Source organism: Chiloscyllium punctatum, chromosome 5, assembly GCF_047496795.1.
Source record: "Chiloscyllium punctatum isolate Juve2018m chromosome 5, sChiPun1.3, whole genome shotgun sequence".
NCBI classification, from domain to species: domain Eukaryota; kingdom Metazoa; phylum Chordata; class Chondrichthyes; order Orectolobiformes; family Hemiscylliidae; genus Chiloscyllium; species Chiloscyllium punctatum.
The window spans coordinates 114,746,365-114,768,255 of NC_092743.1; the positions used below are offsets into that span (position 1 = coordinate 114,746,365).

Sequence of the window (21,891 nt, forward strand, 5' to 3'; positions counted from 1 at the left end):
TCTCTGTCCCACCATAAAACCACTTCCTTAAAACTTACTTCTTTGGCCAAGCTTCTTGTTCAACAACCCTAACATTTCCTTATGCAGCTCAGTGAGGTATTTGGTTTTAGAATGTCTCTATAAAGTCTCTTTTTATTTTGTTACATTAAAAGGCTCAATATGATGTAATCTGGGGGAAAAAAAAAGTGTTTGCACACTTACTGGATTAAAATAGCCTTTTCGCATAAACGTTACAATGTATGAATAGCAGCAGATAAAATGACTTTCTCTGTGCATTAATATGGTCTCATTTCCTCTGACTGCATCCCAAAGTGCCTCACAACCAATCAATCAAGTAATTTTCAAATGTAGTCACTGTCGTACAGAAAGTTATCAATCATTTTGCACAGCAAGGTTCATATACAGCATTTATACAAATGATCAGATAACATGTGTTTTGTACATTGAGAGCTTAGTATTGACTAGACCAGCTTTTATTCAAGTAACAATGAGAGCTTTATTTAAATGCAAGAAAGGGCAGGCTTTGTCAAACAATACAGTTGACATCACTTTCAATGACATATTTTAAAGTCTACAGCAATATTAAACAAATATTTGATACATATCTGAACTGCCTTTAAATAAGCATTACAAGATTACCTTATAATTAAATTGTAAAGAATGTTGTGATTTAGAAAGCACTTGATATTAAAGAGCAAAAAGGAACCAGATTACTGGAAATATTGTAGAATAGATATGATGAGAATGTGGTCTGTGTAAAATCCATTCAGAATAATTAAATTAAAGTTTGTAATCGTATTTGGCAATCTGCATCAAAAACAAAATTGCGCTGGAGGAAACAAAGAAATTAAACACTATTTTCGAAGTCTGCAATGAAAAATGTACATTGTGATGTTCTAAAATGAAATTCATCAATAAATTATTCAAGAAAATTGGACACAGTATTGTAAAAATTATACATCTCCAAGGCAATTTGTAAAGTACAGCATGTTGCAGCTGTCATACACTCCTGACCGTTAACTTCATTGTGGTTAATAATGGTCAAATTACGAATTGCTGACATGTCCTTTCTTCCCTGCAGAATGCTCCTGCTGCAGTTCGAGGTTTAGACTGTGGAGTTGCTATTCTTGAGAAGACTTGCGCTGTAATTGATTGTTGACAGAAGCAAGTTGGACTAAATTCCCTCTGAAGTCATCCTTATTAGGTTTGTCCCCAAAAGGTGCAACAAGGACATATAAAGTTAATTTGCAACAGATAATCAAATATAAATTTGCCAGGTCATACTGGGAGCTCATTTCCATTCAATCTTAAAAATATGTGTAGCCTAAATTTGTTCTCCTTAAGGCTCTATACCACCCAAAAGTCTAAATATCTTCTTCGTGTTCAATTACTTTCTGATATCAACTCTCAAAATTCTAGGTGACGTTGCAGATGACTCTTTGTTCAGGCACTGCTTCCCCTTCAGAACCACTTGCACAACTTAGTTGCTCTCCACAAGACCATACTTTAGTCTGCTCCAATTGCCAAACTTTGAATCTTTGTCAGATTTTCAGTATCAAGGGCATTCTGTTTAAGTTCACAGATGATACAAAAAACGAGACAGACCGGTAGCATTGAGGAGATGGGGAGGCTTCAGAAGGTTTCGGACAGGTTAGGAGGTGGGCAAAGAAGTGGCAGATGAAGTACAACATGGGAAACTGTGAGGTCATGCACATTGGTAAGAAGAGAGGCATGGACTATTTTCTAAATGGGGAGAAAATTCAGAAGTCTGAAGTGCAAAGAGACTTAGGACTTCTAGTCCAGGATTATCTCAATGTAAACTTGCAGGTTGAATCAGTAGTTAGGAAAACAAATGCAATGATGGCATTTATTTTGAGAGAACTTGAATATAAAAGCAGGGATGTACGTCGGAGGGTCTGGTCAGGCCACATTTGGAGTATTGGGTTCAGTTTTGGGCTCCATATATCAGGAAGGATGCACAGACCCTGGAGTGTATTTAAAGGAGGTTCATGAGAATGGCCCCAAGAATGAAAAGCTTAACATATGAGGAACATTTGAGGATTCTGGGTCTATACTCTGAGTTTAAAAGGATGAGGGAGGAACTAATTGAAACTTACAGAATACTGAATGGCTTGGACAAAGTGGATTTTGGGAAGATATTTCCATTGATAGGAGAGACTAGGACCCATGGGCACAGCCTTAGAATAAAGGGAAGACCTTTTAGAACGGAGATAAGGAGAAAATTCTTCAGCCCGAGACTGGTGGATCTACGGAATACACTACCCAAGGTGGCTGGGGAGGCCAGGTCATTGATTGTATTTAAGACGGAGATAGATAGATTCTTGATTGTCAAGGGGATCAAGGGTTACAGGGAGAAGGCAGAAGAATGGGGATGAGATACCTATCAACCTACCATGATTGAATGGTAGAGCAGACACAATGAGCTGAATAGCTGAATTTCTGCTATGTCTTATGGTTTTTTCTGTATCATAATTTGCCACTGTTATATTCCTTTCTCCTGGAATTCCCTGTGACTGCAACACACATCCTTGATGTATTTGTTAACTTCTCCACTGTAGCCATTCAATTCTAGTAAACCTCAATTGTGGTATTCCTCTACAGGTAAATCTGCCCTCACGGTTCCACTCCTAAACGTCCAGTGCATCTTTAGTAATAGCATCGCCACCAGTCTTTTGTAGTAATATCTGAAGTGCCCTTTCCTATCCTCACTTATGGATTTCCCTTCAATAGTATTATCTTTTAGTATGCAGTCAGTGCATACATTAATTGCTTCACAACCTTTCTCTTAAGGTATCCACATCAAGTTGCAGATAAGCAAAAATAAAATACCCATTCTTGAACATAATGGACCGATTTCATCTAATGCAATTTCATTGGTTAAACTTTATTCCCTTGATCCAAATTTTAGACTTATTTCCAAACAAGTAAAATTACAGCTGAAGACATGGTGACCAATAAGTGACTAACTAAAATTTAAAAACCTGCCCTCAGTCTTGTCCTCTCCAAGGAAACCTGTCCTAACATCTCCAAACACTCCTCAAAACTGAACTTATTCCTGGAACAATTCTCATCATCCCCTTCTGCAGCTTCTTCAATATATTCACATCCTTCCTAAAGTATGGTGGCCAGAACAGTACACAATACCCCAATGAGGTCTAACCAGTTATCCTACACAAGTTCAGAATAACGTGCCAACTCGCGTACTCTGTCTCTATTAATGGCACGTAGAGTACCTTTTCTAAAAAAAAAGAAAGTAGCTCTCTTCAATTGCCTTGATATTGGAACCCTTATGACAATGATTGAGATCCTGGTATGCAGGGACAATTTTGAAGTTAGCACAAATGATACAAAACTTTGAGAATTGTAAATACGGAGGACACTGCAAAATTTCTAAAAGAAAGTTTAGCTGGACAAGTCATTTTGATGACGCACGCACACTCCCAAGGCCCTCTGTGCTTGTACTAACAGTCCCTTTTATTTCAGGCTTTCTCTCCATGTATCAGCTCATACCCTATACTTCACTGCAATGAACTACTATTTACTCACCCACTTCAACTTCTCAATGTCATCCTTTTACAATTGTTGCGCTTATAGTATGGTAGCTGCCAGCTTTTGTTTTAACCATAATCCATTTTTGGACCTCATTTGTTTTTTCACCTCCCTTCTAAATCTTCCATATTCAGCCTGGTTCTCAGTTGTGCGTACCAATTGACATGTGTCGTAAGCACACTTTTATTTCATTTGTCTCATTCATCAACCTGGTGCACTGTAATTATTTTCCCCATGCGACTAGTCTGTGTGGAGTTTGCACATTCTCCCAGTGTCCACGTGGGTTTTCTCCGGGTGCTCCCGTTACCTCCCACAGTCCTCCCTTTGAACGAATATATCTTGACTGTGCCAGATTGCCTCTTTGAAGGGATTGTTCAGCTACTGTTTCACCTAACAACAATTTGGATTCAGTCTGTCTATCAGACCAAGCTTCAGTCTTGCCCCATTGAAGTCTACTGTCTGCCAGATATCATTCTTACTCTGGATTCACCAACTTCATTTTTTACTGTTATCCTAAACACTTATGGGATAAACAATTTTACTCTATTTACTCATTTCACCATATTTCCAAAAACTAGGTCTTACCAGTGCCTTTGTTGGACAGGACACATACTGCTCGATGAAATTCTCCTGGACAGAATTTGGAACATTTTTCCCTCACTACTCACCACACTGCCATTAACCGAGTCTACATGCAGGTAATTGAAGTCTCCCATTAAAGTTGCTTTGATATACCTCTCTGCCATTTCCTTACTCCTCTACTTCCTTCCCACTAGTTGGGAATCAATAGACTAAAGCAAGCAATATAATTGCACCCTTCTTATCCCTTAGTTCCAGCCCAATCTATTCTTCCCTTGAACCTTCGGAAAGACCCAGGGCGGCACTGTGGCTCAGTGGTTAGCACTGTTGTCTCACAGCGCCAGGGACCCAGGTTCAATTCCAGTCTCGGGCGACGAGTCTGTGTGGAGTTTGCACATTCTCCCAGTGTCCACGTGGGTTTTCTCCGGGTGCTCCAGTTTCTTCCCACAGGTTGTACAGGATAGGTGTATTAGTCTGGGGTAAATGGAGAGCAGTAGGGGAATGGGTTTGGGTAGGTTACTCTTTGGAGATTCAGTGTGGACTTGTTGGGCTGAAGGGCCCGTTTCCAAACTGTATGGATTCCATATCTATCCTGGACTCCAATATCTCCTTAGTCAAGGCCTTTGTAATTGCCATATAATATCACCTGGCAATCTGTACCTATCATTCCACAGTCTCATTAGCTATTCTCAATGCTGTCATATACATGTAGTGTAATCCAGTTTAGACCTCTTTGGTTTTCTTTGCTACTCCAACTCCACCTATTAACTTACCACAATTTCTATTTCAGCACGACCTGTTTCTCCCAAAATTTCATGCACATGAGTTCTACTTTCTAATAGTCTCTCCTGGCTCCCACACTAGGATGATGAGCTACTTTACCTGGTACTGTTGGGGAGAGTTAACGGTCTGAAGGAATTTAGTCCCAGCTCTGTTAGGATACAGCCTATCTGGCTTGAACAGGTGCCAAATCGCCCAGAGTGTCGAGTGTCCCGAGAATCTAAAGCACTTCCTTCCTGCAGCATATTTCCAGCACTCATTCATTTTCCTTAACTTCCTAATTCTATACGCACATACACAGCTGGGCCTCCCAAAGTGCTGAAGTCCTGGTTCTTGCTGCAACCTCCAATGATCCATTACCCTCACCAATATCCAGAACAAAAATGCAGTTAGTGAGCAGGATCTCTGGGAATTCCTGCAGTGCTTGCCTGTTTCTTTTGGACTGCCTGGCAGTCACCCATTCTCTATCTGCCTCTGCCCCTAACTTGCGTGGTGTCCATCCTTCTAAATGTGCTACCCATATGACTTTCTGCTTCATGACTGCAACTCAGTGTGGCTTTGGCCATTTTTAAATTGAAACTCTGAACTGAAGCTTGTGCAGTTGTGCATGGGCTTGCTTAGGTTACAAAGATGTGTCCACTTGGGCAAGCTGCACTGTAATACATTAAAGTAAAGCAACTGAAAAATATAATAACCTTACTCTTGTACTATTAACTATAAATTGGAGATTCGTACACAGCAACAATTCTTCACTTTTACCCACATATCAGCTCACACTCCTTTGCCTCCAAATTTATACTTTTCATGTGCTAGTATGGAAATACACTTTTCCAAAATTACTGATGTTGAAAAGCCATTGCTAATAGCATCTGCTCAGCAACCAATCAACGCATGTCTTCTATGTGAAATATGCCTTGTAATTATTATCAGAGTCAAACTGGGAAGGTTTAACCAGTATGAAATGGTCTGTTGGGACAGTGTGCAGTTTAAAAAACTCATTTTCAGAGTGCACTCACTTTGGGATTTAATGAAGATATTTTGGATGTCAACGCAAAACCAGCTCATCAAATCACAAATTTCCTAATTGGATTTAGACAGATATTTATTCCAATTAACAATGCCAAGGGTGTTTTGAAATTACTTTCAACTTGGATCCAGATTGAGCAGCACAGGCTTTGTGGAGTTATGGCAATTGACCAAGGAAATGGAACTGCGTTTAAACACTCATTCTGGTGGCTACATAAATTTGTCAATATCCTATTGGAAACAAACCTTATTTAATGCATGCTTACTTTCCCCATCAAATGTTTGGAAAGTGCTTATACAGGTTGCAAAAAAATAAAAATGGTCCCTGTGGGATTTTATATTGATAGGCTCAGGATGAAAAGTGACATGGATAAGGTTGACTATTACCATCTGTGACAGCAGCAATGTTTTCTGAGAAATCAACACATGCAGGGGAGAAAAGTCCAGAAATGCAAGACTGAAGGAGTATTAGTCATCTTCAGAAAAACAAACAGGACATAGAGAGCATGAAAAATTAGGCCATTTCTTTCATTGTTGGCTGGGCTCACATGAATGCCCTAATATTGCCAAGATTCGCCTAGTATGAGCCATAACAAATTAAATTCTCTAGACCGATCTGAATCTGCCCCTATCTCCCCCTTCCCACCAATCACAAATCATCCTTGACTGTCCTGGATGGTTTTGAACTTGAGCTAAACACATCCAGGCAAGTGAAGAGTACCCAATCACAATCCTGATTTGTGCCTCATAGATAGTAGATGGCATATAGGGAGTTAGGAGTTGACTTGGGCAGTGCAAAATCATCAGCCTCTGGTCACTTATGGCTGCCCCTCAGGATACCGACAGTGGGGGATTCAGCAAAGACAATGACAACAAAGATTAAGAATAAATTGTGAGAGACAGAGTCATTGTCTGGCACTTTTTTGGTATAAGAAACTTATAACTCCATAGTGGCATGGTATATAGTGATATCTGGTATTCTCCCATATGGGAGATCAGCTTTATTTTCAGATCTCTTCTGCTATCACTGTACCAGAGTCAGAGTCAGAGTTATACAGCATGGAAGCAGACCCTTCGGTCCAACTTATCCATCCTATATTAATGTAGCCCCATTTGTGATAATGCTACTCCTTTAACAAGGTTATGTTGTCCTTGGTCTTTTCTTCCAGAGTGGTCGTAAAAGACACAGACTCCGAAAAGTCTAAGTTTGAAGGGTTTTAGGGCCAGTTTGATTATAGCAAACAGGTACTGCCTCAGGCAAAATGCTTTCAAGTTTTTTATAAACACTTGTACAAAAGAGAAATGGCCATTTCTCCAGCTTAGCTTTTCTCTGGTTTCATTTGTATTTTTTTTGGCAGTCTGATTGTTCGCTGAAAGCAGTCGGGCAGTTTTAAAGCTGCTGGACTCAAAAGAAGCAGGTCCATGTTGATCCTCCTCTCTGACATGTCTCCTGTAAGACCGTGTGTTTGATTTTACCTTTGGTGCCAAGGGGTAGAAGAAGTGACTTTGGGGATTTTGAAAAAACTGATTAAGGCCAAGCTGCTGGAATTAGCAGACATTCTGGAGCTGGAGCTGCCTTCTTCTGTGAGGAAAGGAGATATAACTACAGCAATAGCTGAGCATTTCAGTTTGCTGGAAAAACCGCCAGAATTTTTTGATGGTTAATATTCAATTGAAAATGAAGCAGCTTGAGTTAGATGCAAAAGACAAGGAGAGGGCAGCAGCAATAAAATTTTGAATTATGATTAAAAGCAGAAGAAAGAGAAAAACAAACAAATCGCTTGAACACAACATTGCAACATTGAGAGAGAGAGAGAGAGAGAGAGAGAGAGAGAGACAGACAGACAGAGAGAGAGAGAAGGAAGGAGAGAGAGAGAAGAACAAGAGGGAATTTGAAATTCAGAAATTGGCACTTAGACAGGAAAGGAGAATGAGAGTACTGCAGATGTTGGTGATCAGAATTGAAAAGAGTGGTGCTGGAAAAGCACAGCTGGTCAGGCAGCATCCAAGGAGCAGGAGAATTGTAGTTTTGGGCATAAGTCCTTCATCAGGGAAATCAGCTTAAAAAGGATGAAAATGGAGGATGAAGGTAAGCTAGTGAGGAAGAGAGTGAGGATGAGCAAACCCATGGTAGTTAAAGGCCTGGTGAGACACTGTTTCAATATAGTCAAGATTAGAGTGGTGCTGGAAAAGCACAGCAGGTCAGGCAGCACGTCCTTGGCAGAATGGGAGGGGGAGTTAAAGTGTTCAGCCACAGGGTGATTGGGTTAGTTGGTGCGGGTGTCCCAGAGGTGTCCTTAGGAACCTCCAACCACAAGGGATGAACTCAGATTTCTCCAGTTTCCTCATTTCCCCTCCCCCCCTCACCTTGTCTCAGTCCCAACCCTCGAACTCAGCACCACCTTCCTAACCTGCAATCTTCTTCCTGACCTCTCCGCCCCCACCCCCACTCAGGCCTATCACCCTCACCTTAACCTCCTTCCACCTATCGCATTTCCAACACCCCTCCTCCTCCCTACCTTTTATTTTAGCCTGCTTGGCACACTTTCCTCATTCCTGAAGAAGGGCTCATGCCCGAAACGTTGATCCTCCTGCTCCTTGGATGCTGCCTGACCTGCTGCGCTTTTCCAGCAACACATTTTCAGCTATGCTAAGTATTTGCCTAGCTTGTCACCATGCTTGTATAACCTTGACTTTGCAAAAGCCAGCTCCTTCTTTGCCGTCTGCGTGAGCACAGAATTTAGTGCAGACCGCTGTGCCGTAATCCTCTGTAGTTTGACCAATGGGCCTTCTGTCAAAATAGGCCTTCTCGGCTGCCTTCGACTGTACTTCAAGGAGATGTTGCTGCTCGCCCTTCTGCCGCTTCCTACTGGTGAAATATGAAATAACTAACCCCCTGGTATAAGCTTTGGCAGTTTCCCAGAGAACAGATGAGCTATCAACCGAGCCTATGCTGATGTCTAGGAATACCTGAAATTTCCTCGAGAAATACTCCACAAACTTACTGTCCACGAGAATAAAGGGGTCCATTCACCAGTACCTTGAATCCACTGTAACATCCTTAATCTTAACCATGAGGTACACTGGAGCATGATCAGAGATGGCAATATTACCAATCGTACAGGATGCCACCAGATCCATGGTTACTGCAGGGGTCAGAAAAAAAAAAAATCAATCCTCGTGTGACAGCTATGAGGATTGGAAAAAAAACTTGAAATCCCTACCTGTAGGGTGGAGACACCACCAGACATCCACCAACCCTAATTCCCCACACAAACCCACAAACTGTTTAGTTTGTGCAGAGGGTATCGAGGGATCTTTAGGCAACCTGTCTACTGTGGGGTCCATGAGACAGTTAAAATCTCCCCCTATAATGATGTGCCGAGATTTGAGACTTATCAGTTTAGGAAAAGCATCTACCAAGAATTTAAGAGGATGAGCTGGGGGACAATAAACATTTAAAATACCATATTCTTCCCCATTTATCAAGGCTTTAAGAATTACAATTATGTCTTTAACATATTCCAACAACTTAAATGAGATTTTTTCCCTAACCAATATAGCCACTCCCCTACTTCTGGTATTAAAATGAAAAATAAACTTGGTCAAAGCAATTCTGCTGTAAATTCAGATGCTCCTTGTCGTTCAAATGTGTCTCCTGAAACAAAGCAATATCCACCCTCTCCTTTCGAAGACTCAAGAGTACTCGCTTCCTCTTAATTGGTGAGTGACTTCCCTTGATATTCCAGGTACACCATTTAATCAAATCATTGGTCATAATCTTCTGCAATTACATTTAAATTCCAGAGAGGAGGAACCCGAACTACAAATTGCTGAGCCTTAGTGTTGCATGGTCCACCAAATACAAAAACTACATAAACCAAAACCACTACATTTAACAAACATACAAAATTAATAAAAATAAAAAACAACAAAAACCAGAAAACAAACCAATATATAAAAGCGCCAATAGCACTGAGTAGGGGAACTCACCCCCTGCCCAGAGGGGGCAACGACCTATCCCGAACTGCCTATAAATAGGCATCTAACCATCTCAACCTTCACTTCTGCCAGCGAGACCCGCATCGCAAGCACAAGCTAAAAAGAATAAACACTCCATAGAATACCAATATGAAGAAAAAACATTCTTTTATTTAAAAAAAGGGGAATAAACACCCCACCCATCCTTTGGTATGTCCTAACTTAGAAATTTAAAACGTACACCTTAACCACCGCCAGACATAGTTTGAACCAAATTATCATCAATAGAGGGAAAAAAAGGGGAAAAAAACAAAGCTCCAACTGGATTTCCTCCATTTCTTTTACAGAATGATAAATGCATACCCAAGCAACAATATTTATACATACTACAATTGTTTAAATTAGGTTAGTTTGTCCACAAAGCCTCTTGCCTTCTCCGATGTGTCAAAGAGATGCATGGATCCATCTAAGGTCATCCAAAGCACTGCCAGATATCTCAGAGTACTGAATCCCAAACTCCTTCAGTCTTCTCTTGACAATAATTTTTGTTTCTGGATCACCACCGCTGAGAAGTCCTGAAAAAGCATGATCTTAGACCCTTCTAAATTAGGGCCTTTGGATCCTTCCCCTGGAGTCGAGAAGCCTCCATGACTCTCTCCTTAACCCGATAATGATGGAAACGCACCAGGAAAGGACGAGGGCATTGACCCAGACCCGACCTCCGCGCTGCAACCCGGTGGGCCCTCTCTATCTTCAATCCTCTCATGCCAGCCTCCAAGTCAAGGAATTTTGGAAGCCAATCTTCAACAAATTCTGTCGGCCGCTCACCTTCCTTACCCTATGGCAGACCGATGATCCGAATGTTTTTTCTCCTGCCCCTGTTTTCAAGATCATCCACTTGGTCACACAAATTACGAACCTGCGTCTTCAGGGCTTGGATCTCATCCTTGAATGAACGGGCATCAGCTTCCACCACTGTGACCCTGTGCTCCACCTCTTCTGTCCTCTTCTCCAGGTCTCCCAGTTGCTGCTCATGCTTCTGCAGCATGAGAGAGACTGGAGCAAGCTTCTCTTCAATCTGTTTCCCCAGCATCTCGCGAGATTTTGAGAGCTGGTTCACCAGGTCCTGGAGAGTAATCAGCTCAGAGGCTGCTGCAGGCTGAGCTGCAGACCCGGCTTCGGATGCTCCTCCTCCCTTTTTGGGCATTTCTGGACAGCTGAAAATATAGGTAAGTCAATTTTTAAATGTTTCTTGGGGCTCCACAATCTTTCCAACGCCCCAAGAAATCCTGATGACCTGGGTTGGGCAGGTTAAAGGACCGTCCTGCTCCTGCTGTGATGCAAAGCTCTGCAGTGTGATCTTCTCAGATCGTCGCCATCTTAGATCCCCCTGCACCAAATTTTAGTAGTGTGGCTGCTTCACTCATTGAGTTGCAAAAGAAAGGCAAGAAGTTTCAGTGGACTGTCAGAAGGCATTTGACAACCTGAAAGCGGTGTTAAACACTGCTCCAATATTAGCCACATCTAATCACGCAAATCCATTCAAGGTGGCAAGCGATGCAAATGATGCGGATGTCGGTGCTGTGCCCTTACAGGAATACAACAATAAGATAGCAAGATCTATCGGGTTTTTCTCCAGGAAACTGAACATTCATCAGCAGAAATATTCAACAGTTGAGAAAGAGACTTTGAGCTTGGTATTGGCGTTACAACATTTCAATGTTTATGTTACCAATAACATATGACACTGACCATAACCTATTGAAGTTTATGGAGGAATTGAAGGACAAAAATGCCAGACTGTTGAGATGGAGCTTGTCGTTACAGCCACTCAATTTGAAAATTGTGCACGTGGCAGGACGAGAACGTGACTGCCAACATTTTGTCAAGACTTGAATGAGAAATGGAGGCATTCAGTGGCAGAAGTAAAACAGACTGAAACAAAATGTAATAGTGCATGTTTGCATGATTACTGTCAATGTAATGTACATGGGTGTTGTGGAGTACTTAACAGTTTAAGATTAAGGGGTATTAAAATGAAGGAATCTTTGGATATTGATGTTTTTTTTAAAAGGGGGTAGGTGTGACAATGCTGCCCTTGGCTTTTTATTTGCCCCCCACAGAGCTCCTAAAAGACACAGACTCTGAAAAGTCTAAGTTTGAAGGGTTTTAGGGTCAGCTTGATGATAGATAATGGATACTGTCTCAGGCAACAGGCTTTCAAGCATTTTTTAAAAAAAACACATTTGTACCATGAAAGAGATGTGGCCAGTTCTCCCAGCTCAGTTTTTCTGATTTGATTTAGTTTTTTTGGTAACGTGACTATTCATTGAAAGCAGTCAGGCAGACAGCAATGCTTTGGAATGAAGCATAGCTACTCACCCACAAAATGAACAACTGTCAAGTTTAAACAGTAAGGGACAACCATAGGGTTTCTCAAATTCTCTTCCAAAAAATCTCTAATCAGAATGGATTTCTTCAGTCGTAAATTGGGAAAAGCTATATACATGGACAATATCTAGAGGAATTAGGTTAAAACAGTAGAAAATTATGTACCACAGGTTAAAGGACAAAATGTAATCCTTACTGCCACCCAGTATCATCTTCCACAAACTACAACAAAACTTTGCTTATAGTTTTGAATAGCTACATAGGATATTTGCTATAAATGAGAGCTTAAATGCAACCAGATACAAATGAAATATTCAACTCAGAAGAAATTCTTACCAGAATACACTCTTCTAGATCCATTTTTTCAAGTTCATGACAATTCTAAACCAAAATTAAAAAACAAATAGTTTTAATAATAGCAAATTATGCATTTTCTGAACTATACAGATCTTCGTAAATTTAAAGAAAAGAAAATGTAGTATGTACACTTATTGTTCAACTAAATCATATCACAGAACGACCTGTATGTGGCAATAACGCACATTTCAGCAACGCAAATTCGTTGTAACGTGATTGACGCATTTGGGACTCTGTGCGCACTTTGGAAACTTTTAAAACGTGTTGACCAACACATTAAGCATCGATTCTAAAGCATGATTTTTCTGTTAAGCGGAGTTACACAAAAACTGACTGCATATTGACAAGTTAGTAAGGCCAGTAAAAAAGAGCCAAGACCCAAGAGGTGCAGTCGTTAAGTGGCTGAATTTAAAAGAGGAGCAGTTACATTAAACAGAGCCTTTAATAGATCGCACTTTTCTGTTCTATGAATGGTTCTAGTTCTTTTTTTATTCTGCATATGAAAGGGACTTCGCTAACTGGGCCAGCATTTATTGCTCACCCCTAGTTACACTCGATAAGTGGTAGTAAGCTGCCTTCTTGAGCTGCTTCATTCTTTGTATTAGATAAAGGACATAAGAGGCATTGGAAGAGTTACTGTTGCTTTAAAATGCTGCAGTCAAGAAAGCACGCCTAATCCTCTACTTCCTCAGAAGACTGAGCAAATTCGGCACGTCCACAAATGATTCTTACTATATCTTATAAACCCACCATAGAAAGCACCCTATCTGATTGCATCATAATTTGGTATGGCAACTGCTCTACTCAAGAACGCAAGAAATTAGAGTTGTGAATGCAGTCCAGTTCATCACGAATAAAACATTCCTGCTATTAACTCAGTCTACACTTTCAACTGCCCCGGGAAAGCAGCCAACATAATCAAAGACCCCACCCACCCTGGTTTATATTGTCTTCTGATCTCTTCAATCAGGCAGCGGATTCAAACATTTGAATACATGTACCAACAGATTCAAGAACAGCTTCTTCCACCCACCCCATCAGACTTATGACCAGACCTCACAGAGTAGACCTTTCTCTGCACTTTCTCTGTAGCTGTAACACTATATTCTGCATTCTGTTCTATTATCCCAATGCACATATGCAAAGCATGATTTTTCTGGTTAACAAACAAAACAATACTTTTCACTGTATTATGGTCCTTGTGACAGTTACAAATCAAATGAAACAAGGACAACAGCAGAATCAAGAGGATAAACTCATCAAAAGAAGCTAAATTGGCCTGAGCTCTTTTATCCAGGGGATTAAAAAAAAAACTGAGCAATGTAATAGATGTTTTTAAAAATTACAAATGCACAGAATTATTTCCAAATTTGATGAAGTCCAAACCTCAAGGTCACAAACAAAGATAACCACTAATAAAACCAACAGATTTAGGAGAAACCTCTGTACTCAGTCATAACAATGTTGAATGTACTGCACAAAAGAAGACAGAAGTAGCCTTTGATGGTAGTATGTAACTGGCAGTGACTGCTGCTTTCCAATTGCAACCACAATGCACTTTTCATTAAAATATACTTTGGGGTCAAGGCTGCTTTCAAGTAACTATATCCTTAACACTGGTTCCAACCCTCTTGGCCACTAGCCTCAGGCACAACCCAAGCTATTAATAACTTCAGTGACATATTCAATACAATTCTCGCTCACGAATACTGCCTAATTCCACTGCAATATCTTCTGCTTTCACCTCCAGCTCAGTTATTCAAAGACTTAGTCACATAGAATTAACAACTCCAGTGGTCTCAAAATTGGTCTCCCAGCATTGATCCTACATAAATCTCAACTCATCCAAAGATCTGCCTGTAAAATATCTAACAGCAAGTTCCACTTGCTCTTCACCACATTTTGATTTACATTGGCTCAAGATTCTCTCAGCCTTAATTTCAACACTCATCTTTATATTTAAATCTCACTATAATGTAAATTTCACCTGTCTATCACCATCCCAGCTCCATCATCACACTTTATAGATAGGAGGGAAGAATCTGAATAATCTTCCTTCACTCTAAAAATGGTTGTTATTCTCGATCCTGTTAAGCTGCCACTGTGGCATTCCCTCCCAAATCCTCTGCCTCGCCACCTCAATCTCATTTTCTCACTAACCTTTCAGTCATCAAAAACAATCAAATGTGGGTCAAATGCTGGCAAATGGGATTAGATTAATTTAGGATATCGAGTCGGCATGGACGAGTTGCATCAAAGGGTCAGGTTCTGTGCTGTACACTCTGACTCTACCCTTTATTATTTGGAGTATTGTGTGTAGTTTCTGGGGTTCACCTTAGAAAGGATGTAAATGCATTGGAGGTTGTGCAGAATTTATGTGAATAGATCCAGGAATGAGAAACTTCAGTTGTGGATATATACTGGAGAAGGTGGGACTGTTTCCTTGTTGAGAAGACGAAGAGAAGATTTGATAGAAGGCTTCAAAATCATGAGTGTTCTGGATTGAATAGATAGTCAGAGAAACTGCTCCAGCTCATAAAACAAACAGCAGCAAGAGAGTACAGATTTAAAATGATTTGTAAATTAAGCAAGTACGACATGTTTAAAATCTTTTTCACACAGCCAGTGGTTCTGGAAGTGTAGATGAATAAAAATGTGATGTCAGCACTTTAAACTGAAGCAGTGGTTATTAGATAATAACTTTCAAGGGTGTGGGAAGAAGGCAGGAGAATGGCACCGTCAAAGTGCTCAGAGTGCCAATGCAGACATGGGACAAATAGCCTCCTTCTGTAGTGTAACAATTCTGTGATTCTCTTTACCAACTCCTCACAAATACAGGACTGGATCATGAATGCATTACCCCTACAGGAAACAATAAACCTGGATCTCATAGGTTTGGTTCAAAGTTAGCCTGATGATTTATTCTTGGCAAAACTGACAGAGGTATACCACTATTCCACTTGGGATGTGGAGACTGGGGAAAATTTCAATGGCTCCCTTTTCATCAATGGTACTTCTCTCAACCAAAGACAATAATGTTCACCTAAAAAAAAACCAAGATGCCAAAAGCGCATAGCCAAAAATACTTACCCTTGCTAAAACTGTAAAGCCAGCATCTGTCAGATGTGAACATCGTGCTACTTCCAAAATCCTGAAAGAATTACAACATTCAAATTATTTCTAGACTCTGTTCTCAATATATTGAGCACTTTTAATTTACATCATCTTTCTAATCTATCAATGATGTATTATCAAAATTAGAACAAAGTATAAAATGAAACATTGGGATATCTATGAGCACAACTTTGTTGGCTGGTCATTATGGAGAAAAACAGGTCCCTTTTTATGGAGATTAATTTGACATGCTTTGTCAATGCAATTCAAACCTGTGTGCAACATACACCTTTCTGATTATGAAGTAATTTCAAAATATATTGAAATTCAAAATATATTGAAATTCTAAAAAAGGTACAGAATATTTTTCTCTGTATTATTCATCTTTTGCAAACACAAGGCGCAACTATACTGTCCTACATGCAGTTTTTTGAAAGGAGACAAATATTTGAGGTCAACTTTGAAGAGCAATTTCTGGAAGCCATCCCAAAAGCGCTTAGAAGCAGGATCGGCATTTTCTGATTTCAAACAAGGTTTTATTTTTGACTCAGAACAACACTCAACTCAGTTTTTCCAACTTCCAGGAAAAGTTAAACCGAAATTAGAAAATTCAACAATAAAAGTCTTAAGTATTTTAAAAAATGCAAGAACTGTGGCTGCTGGGAATCAGAAACAAAAACCAAAATTGCTGGAAAACCCCAGCAGGTCTGACAGCATCTGTGGAGAGAACCAGTTAATGTTCAATTCCAGTGACCCTTCTTCCGAATTGATAGTGGCTAAAAAGGGTTGGCATTTACAGAACCTCAATTACCCAAACGTCAATTATCCAAATTTCAGATTATCTGAGCAAGATCAAGGTCCTGATGCTTGGGTAAACTGGGTTATCCGAACAAACTACTCCCCGCCCGTGTCATCCAGATAATTGACATTGCCCTGTATACAAATGATGTGATTCATGAGAAGTAAACAAAAGGTGCAGATAGAGCCCAAAGACAGAATAACAGTTGGACATACAAAGCAGTAAAGGTCAGCCTAAGAGAACAAGCAGCTGCTAATGGGGACTATTCGTGGCTGACCATGGGTTGTTTGGTAGCAGCCCAAGTGACAACAAGGCCTTGTCTGGGGAAGCTGGCGTAGGAACATGGGAGAAGGTGCTCAAGCCCTGAAATTGTTGAACTTGATTTGGAGTCCAGAAGGCTGCAAAGTTCCCAATGTGTCTTTCATGTACATTTTCAATGTAGGACAACTTTAAAAGGATACAATGATAAAATTTAGGAAATTTTTGAGTGTAAAAATAAAAACACCAAATAATCTATATTAAACAGCAAGTAAAAGAAAGCAGTGTGCAAAACAGATTAAAAATTATCTAACATGTACATATTTGTTGGGGTGTTGGGAGTGGTGATTCAATGCACTCTCAGTTGTCCTAAGACAAAGATAATGGTGAGCTTAGATGCTAAATTAGTGAATTTCTGCTGGAGCATTGTAGAGGGATAACTGGTCTTAATCTAAAATTCAGGGATAAAGAGAAGCAAATTTTTAAAACACCTTGTGTGATGTTTAGAATTCAATGAGAAAAAGGTCAATTGTCAAACGCACACATTAACAGTATCAGGATCCCACACAAACATCTGGGGCACAGAGTCATAGACCAGACGCATAATCAGAAACCACAAGAAAGGAAAAAAGGCAAAGGATAGCTATTCTGTGGTGAATGGCTCAATACCTAAACATCTCCATCTCTGTCTTCCATGCAGGTCAAGCATGCTGAAATACTCAGCATCACTTCATCGCAGCACCAGCAACATTTTTTAAAAAACTTGTCATCTTGTTCCGTCCCCCTATAAGTTCAATCTCCACTTCCAGTCAGTTCTCTGCACAATTTGTTGCAGAAATGTATCAAGCTTACATAGTAACACTTCCCAGTCCAACAAAGATCACACTATTCAAGAGGAAATCACATCGACTGATGGCAACAAATGATTGGGAATAAACATAATTTTCCCTTACCTTAATTTTTGCAAATCATGATAATGAACAAATGTATATTGAACACTGCAATGTGGATGAATACCAATTAAGACAGGTAAGAAATAATCTATTATTGAAATGCATCCAACGAGTCAGAATCAGAGTTATATAGCATGGAAACAGACCCTTTGATCCAACTCATCCATGCTGACCTCATTTCATAAACCGATTTTGTTCCAATTATCTGCATTTGGCCCACATCCCTCGAAACCTTTCCTATTCTTGTAATGGTCCAAAATATCTTTTAAATGTTGTAATTGTACTCATCTCTACCACTTCCTCTGGCAGTTTATTTCATGGACACATACCCTCTGCGTGAAAAAATGCTGCTCCTCGAGTCCCTTTTAAATCTTTCCCTTCTCACCTTAAAACCAATGCAGTTTACTTTTGGACTCTCCTACTCTGGGGAAAACAGCTTGGCTATTCACTTTATCTATGCCCCTCATGATTTTACAAGCCACCGATGCTCCAGGGTGAAAACGTGCCAGCATATCCAGCCTCTCCCTATAACTTAAACCCTCTTGTCAAGACAATGTACTAGAGGAATTTAGCATGTTACAGACATCTCTGAAACCAAAATTCAAGTCAGTCATGAGAAAAAGGCATTAAAAGATGGAAAATTGGACAAAATCCCAATCTTGAATGTATGTTTGAGATCACAGCCTCCCATTCCCAGGATTTTGAAACATTTCTGTAGTTATATACCTGATGTAAACATCAACAATTTACTTGAAGAGCTAATGTTACCAAATCTACACAATTCTTCCCCTGTTAAAATAACTTTCACCATTTTTCATAGTGACTAAATTTAAACATGCATACAATTTTACTCAGCAATGTAAAAATCCTTTAGGCTTAACCAATAAGCTTGCATATTTAATTTAAATCCCATCCACTCATCATATCACCATATTGCTCTCTACTTTATAACAGTTGCTTCCTCTCCTATTTGCAATCTAGATTCCAGTGACGTCTTGAGTCTTTGCTCCATATAGCCAGTCTTTACTCACTTATGAACACTCATTTCCAAAATCTTCAACTGCAAGACAGCACCTCCCAATTTCAGTAACTATGGTTTAAGACAGAGTGTATTCACAGGAGCACAGGCAAATCCAGTTAATGCCCCACCCATCTACAATGGACCAAAGTAATGCACAATTAGCACCTTCCAAAGAAGATTCCATGATTTGCTCCTTATTTTGGATTTCTTTTCAAACTTAGTGTTCCTTCCATTAACTTGCTAGATACAACCTTGTTATGAGGGCAGAATGGCCTACTCCTGCACCTATTGTCTACTGATTCTCAGAACTTCAATTAGGTCACGACAAATACTTACATTTTTCAAAGTGACTTACTTCACTATCCTTTTCTCAACTCTAATGTTAAATAAACAAAGTCATATCTCATTTCTGTATATCAAGGTAAAAATCATTCTGATTATGTGATCAACTGGACATAATCTACTAAATACAGACTGAATATCGAATTGTTATGATGCAGAAAGCAGCCATGTGGTCCATCACATTTGCACTGCCTCTACAAACAAGCATCATTCCTTTTGGCAATTACCCATTTTTCCCCATAACTCTATTTCACTTCTATTCAAATAATCACTTAATGCCCTCTTGTATGATGAGTGAGTCTGTCTCTCCTGCACTTCCAGCTTGAATTCCAGATCCTGACCACCATCTTCGAGGAAAGTCTTTTTTGTTCATATTGTGTTTATTTCGGATTTAAAATCACTTTAAACCTTTACCTGATTGCCTCTGATCCTTTCATGAACAGAATCAGTTTCTCCCCATCTATTCTAGATGGGCTGCCTAGCCCAAAGCTGTACAGATTAGGTGGATTGGCCATGCTAAATTGCCCCTAGCATTCAAGGATGTGGAGGCAAGGGTCGTTAGCCAAGCAGTTATCGCTGTTAACATATGCCTCTTTTCTTTGGATCACAGCGAAAGAAGAATGGCTAAATGAGCAGTAATAAATGATGGATTATGAGGATGGTGTTTTGGGGGGTGGGGGGGGTGGTTGGAAGAGAGAGGGGAGAGAAGGGGGTTCTGAGCAGGATGCTCTCTGGAGGCTCTGTATGAACTCGATGGGCCAAATGGCTCTATGATTCTGTCCAGACCCCTCAATTTTGAAAAATATCCATCAAATATTTTAACCATTTCTTCTCCAAAGGATGCAATGCCAACTCTCCAATTTATCTTCACAACTGAAGTTTCTCATTTCCAGAACCATTCTTGTGAATCTCTTCTGCACTCTCTCCAATACACTCTCAACTTTCCTATTATGCCGTGCCCAGTACTATTCGTAACAATCCTGAAGAGCACCTTCAATTGGTTCAGTGCAACTTCCTTGCTCTATGAAGGCGGCCTAGTGTACTGCTTTCTTTACTAATCACACCCTCGACCTGAACTACCATATTTAATGACTTGTGCACACATTCATCAGGTCTCTCTTCTCCTACACACCCATGAGAATAGTACCCTTTATATTATACTGTCTCATGTTCTTCCTAGCAAAGTATATCTCCCTACACTTTATCACATTGAACTTTGCCATCCATCTGCCCATTTGACCAACTCATCAAAATCCTCTTGAAGTTATACACTATCTTCCCCTCAACATGCCCAAATTTTATACAGCAAAAATCAGGAAAAGCAAGGATTCCAAAACTGATCACCTGGGAAGCACACAAAAACCTTCCTCCAGCCTAACCAAATCTATTGACCATTGTTTCCTTTCACTCAGCCAAATTTGTGACCCTGTCTCTTTTTTACTGTCTCTTTTATTCCATGAGTTATAACTCTATTACATCCTATGCTTTGCCAATGTTTCTCCAACGAGGTTATATCAAAATGGACAGAAACTGAAGTTTTCCACCCTTGAACATGGGATCAGACACCCAAGTGCTTCAGATGTTCTGTTACATTAAGGCAGTGTATAAATATAAGCTGTTATTACAACTACTTGATAGTTATGACATGTTCAATATCAGGGAGTTTCAATAAAGTTGAACTTCAGATCTGCTTTACTCACTTTAGTCTAGGACAATTCAATCCCAATGCTGTAATAGAAGCATCTGTAATGTTTCCACATCCAGACACACACAGGAACTGAAGTTTATGGCAGCCTCTGCAAACGCTTACTAATCCTTCATCTGTGATTTGCTTTGAAGGCAAACAAAATTATGGGTCATTAATTGGTTTGGAATGTCAGGTTATCTACAAATTGAATAAAAATCTGTTCAGTCCCTGGCAATTCAACAGAATCAAGAAAAATTTGTGGTTAACCTTAAAGCATCATCACTCAGTACTGAAAGATGCGCCTTACAGATAGCCTGGCTTTCAAGAGGCATTCGATCAAAAGCTGACCAGTTCCAGATTGGAAATTTGAGCTCATACTCTATTGGATGGATCAGCTTCACTGCAATCTCAGCACAGCACTTGACAACTTACTGCGAAATAAGGGGTGGAAGATGAATAAAATACTCATGTTCAATGTGCACTACAATTTGATTGGTCTTGAAAGTTATTATTGCTCATTTGGTTATTCTTCTTTGGCTGCAATCCAAAGAAAGGAGACAAGAGTTAACAGTGATGACTGCAAGGCCATTAATCTATGGAAATAACTTCCATAATGACCACATTTGGGTTCGAGATATTCTTGCATTCAAAGTGCAAAACTGATGAAACAACCATGCTAATGAGCTTGCAAAGAATGGGATTCACACTTCTTGTTTTCATTGATTTCTACTCCAAATCTAGAGCTGGGAGGTGCAGCAGTGGCAATCTTCTCAATCATTTGAGTTCAACAATTACAGTAGAATGATAAGTTACCCCTACAGGCTGCAACACCCATGACTGCACATGAAGTGAGGAATTTGTAGAGATTGTTTGAGGTGATACACAAGTGGAGGGGGTTTTTATCTAGGATTCGACAGCAGTAGTCAATCCTGCTGAGGAGTTCACACTTGCTACAGGGCATATAATCACACAGGCAAGTTTGACTAGATATAATATTCACGACCAAAGGCATCAAGGCCAGGGAAATATCCTG

The 21,891-nt window shown here is 39.9% G+C and overlaps 1 protein-coding gene across 1 annotated transcript in view; it reads right to left on the bottom strand.

Moving 5' to 3' along the window:
* Nucleotides 1-21,891, bottom strand: part of fbxl2 (F-box and leucine-rich repeat protein 2) — a 180,947-nt gene that overhangs the window by 28,103 nt on the left and 130,953 nt on the right. Inside the window, exons 12-14 of the mRNA XM_072569603.1 lie at nt 20,872-21,002; nt 15,775-15,835; nt 12,664-12,708 (exon numbers count right to left, since the gene is read on the bottom strand). Of these exons, the coding sequence (XP_072425704.1) occupies nt 12,664-12,708; nt 15,775-15,835; nt 20,872-21,002 (237 nt within the window). The remainder of the gene's footprint in view (nt 1-12,663; nt 12,709-15,774; nt 15,836-20,871; nt 21,003-21,891) is intronic.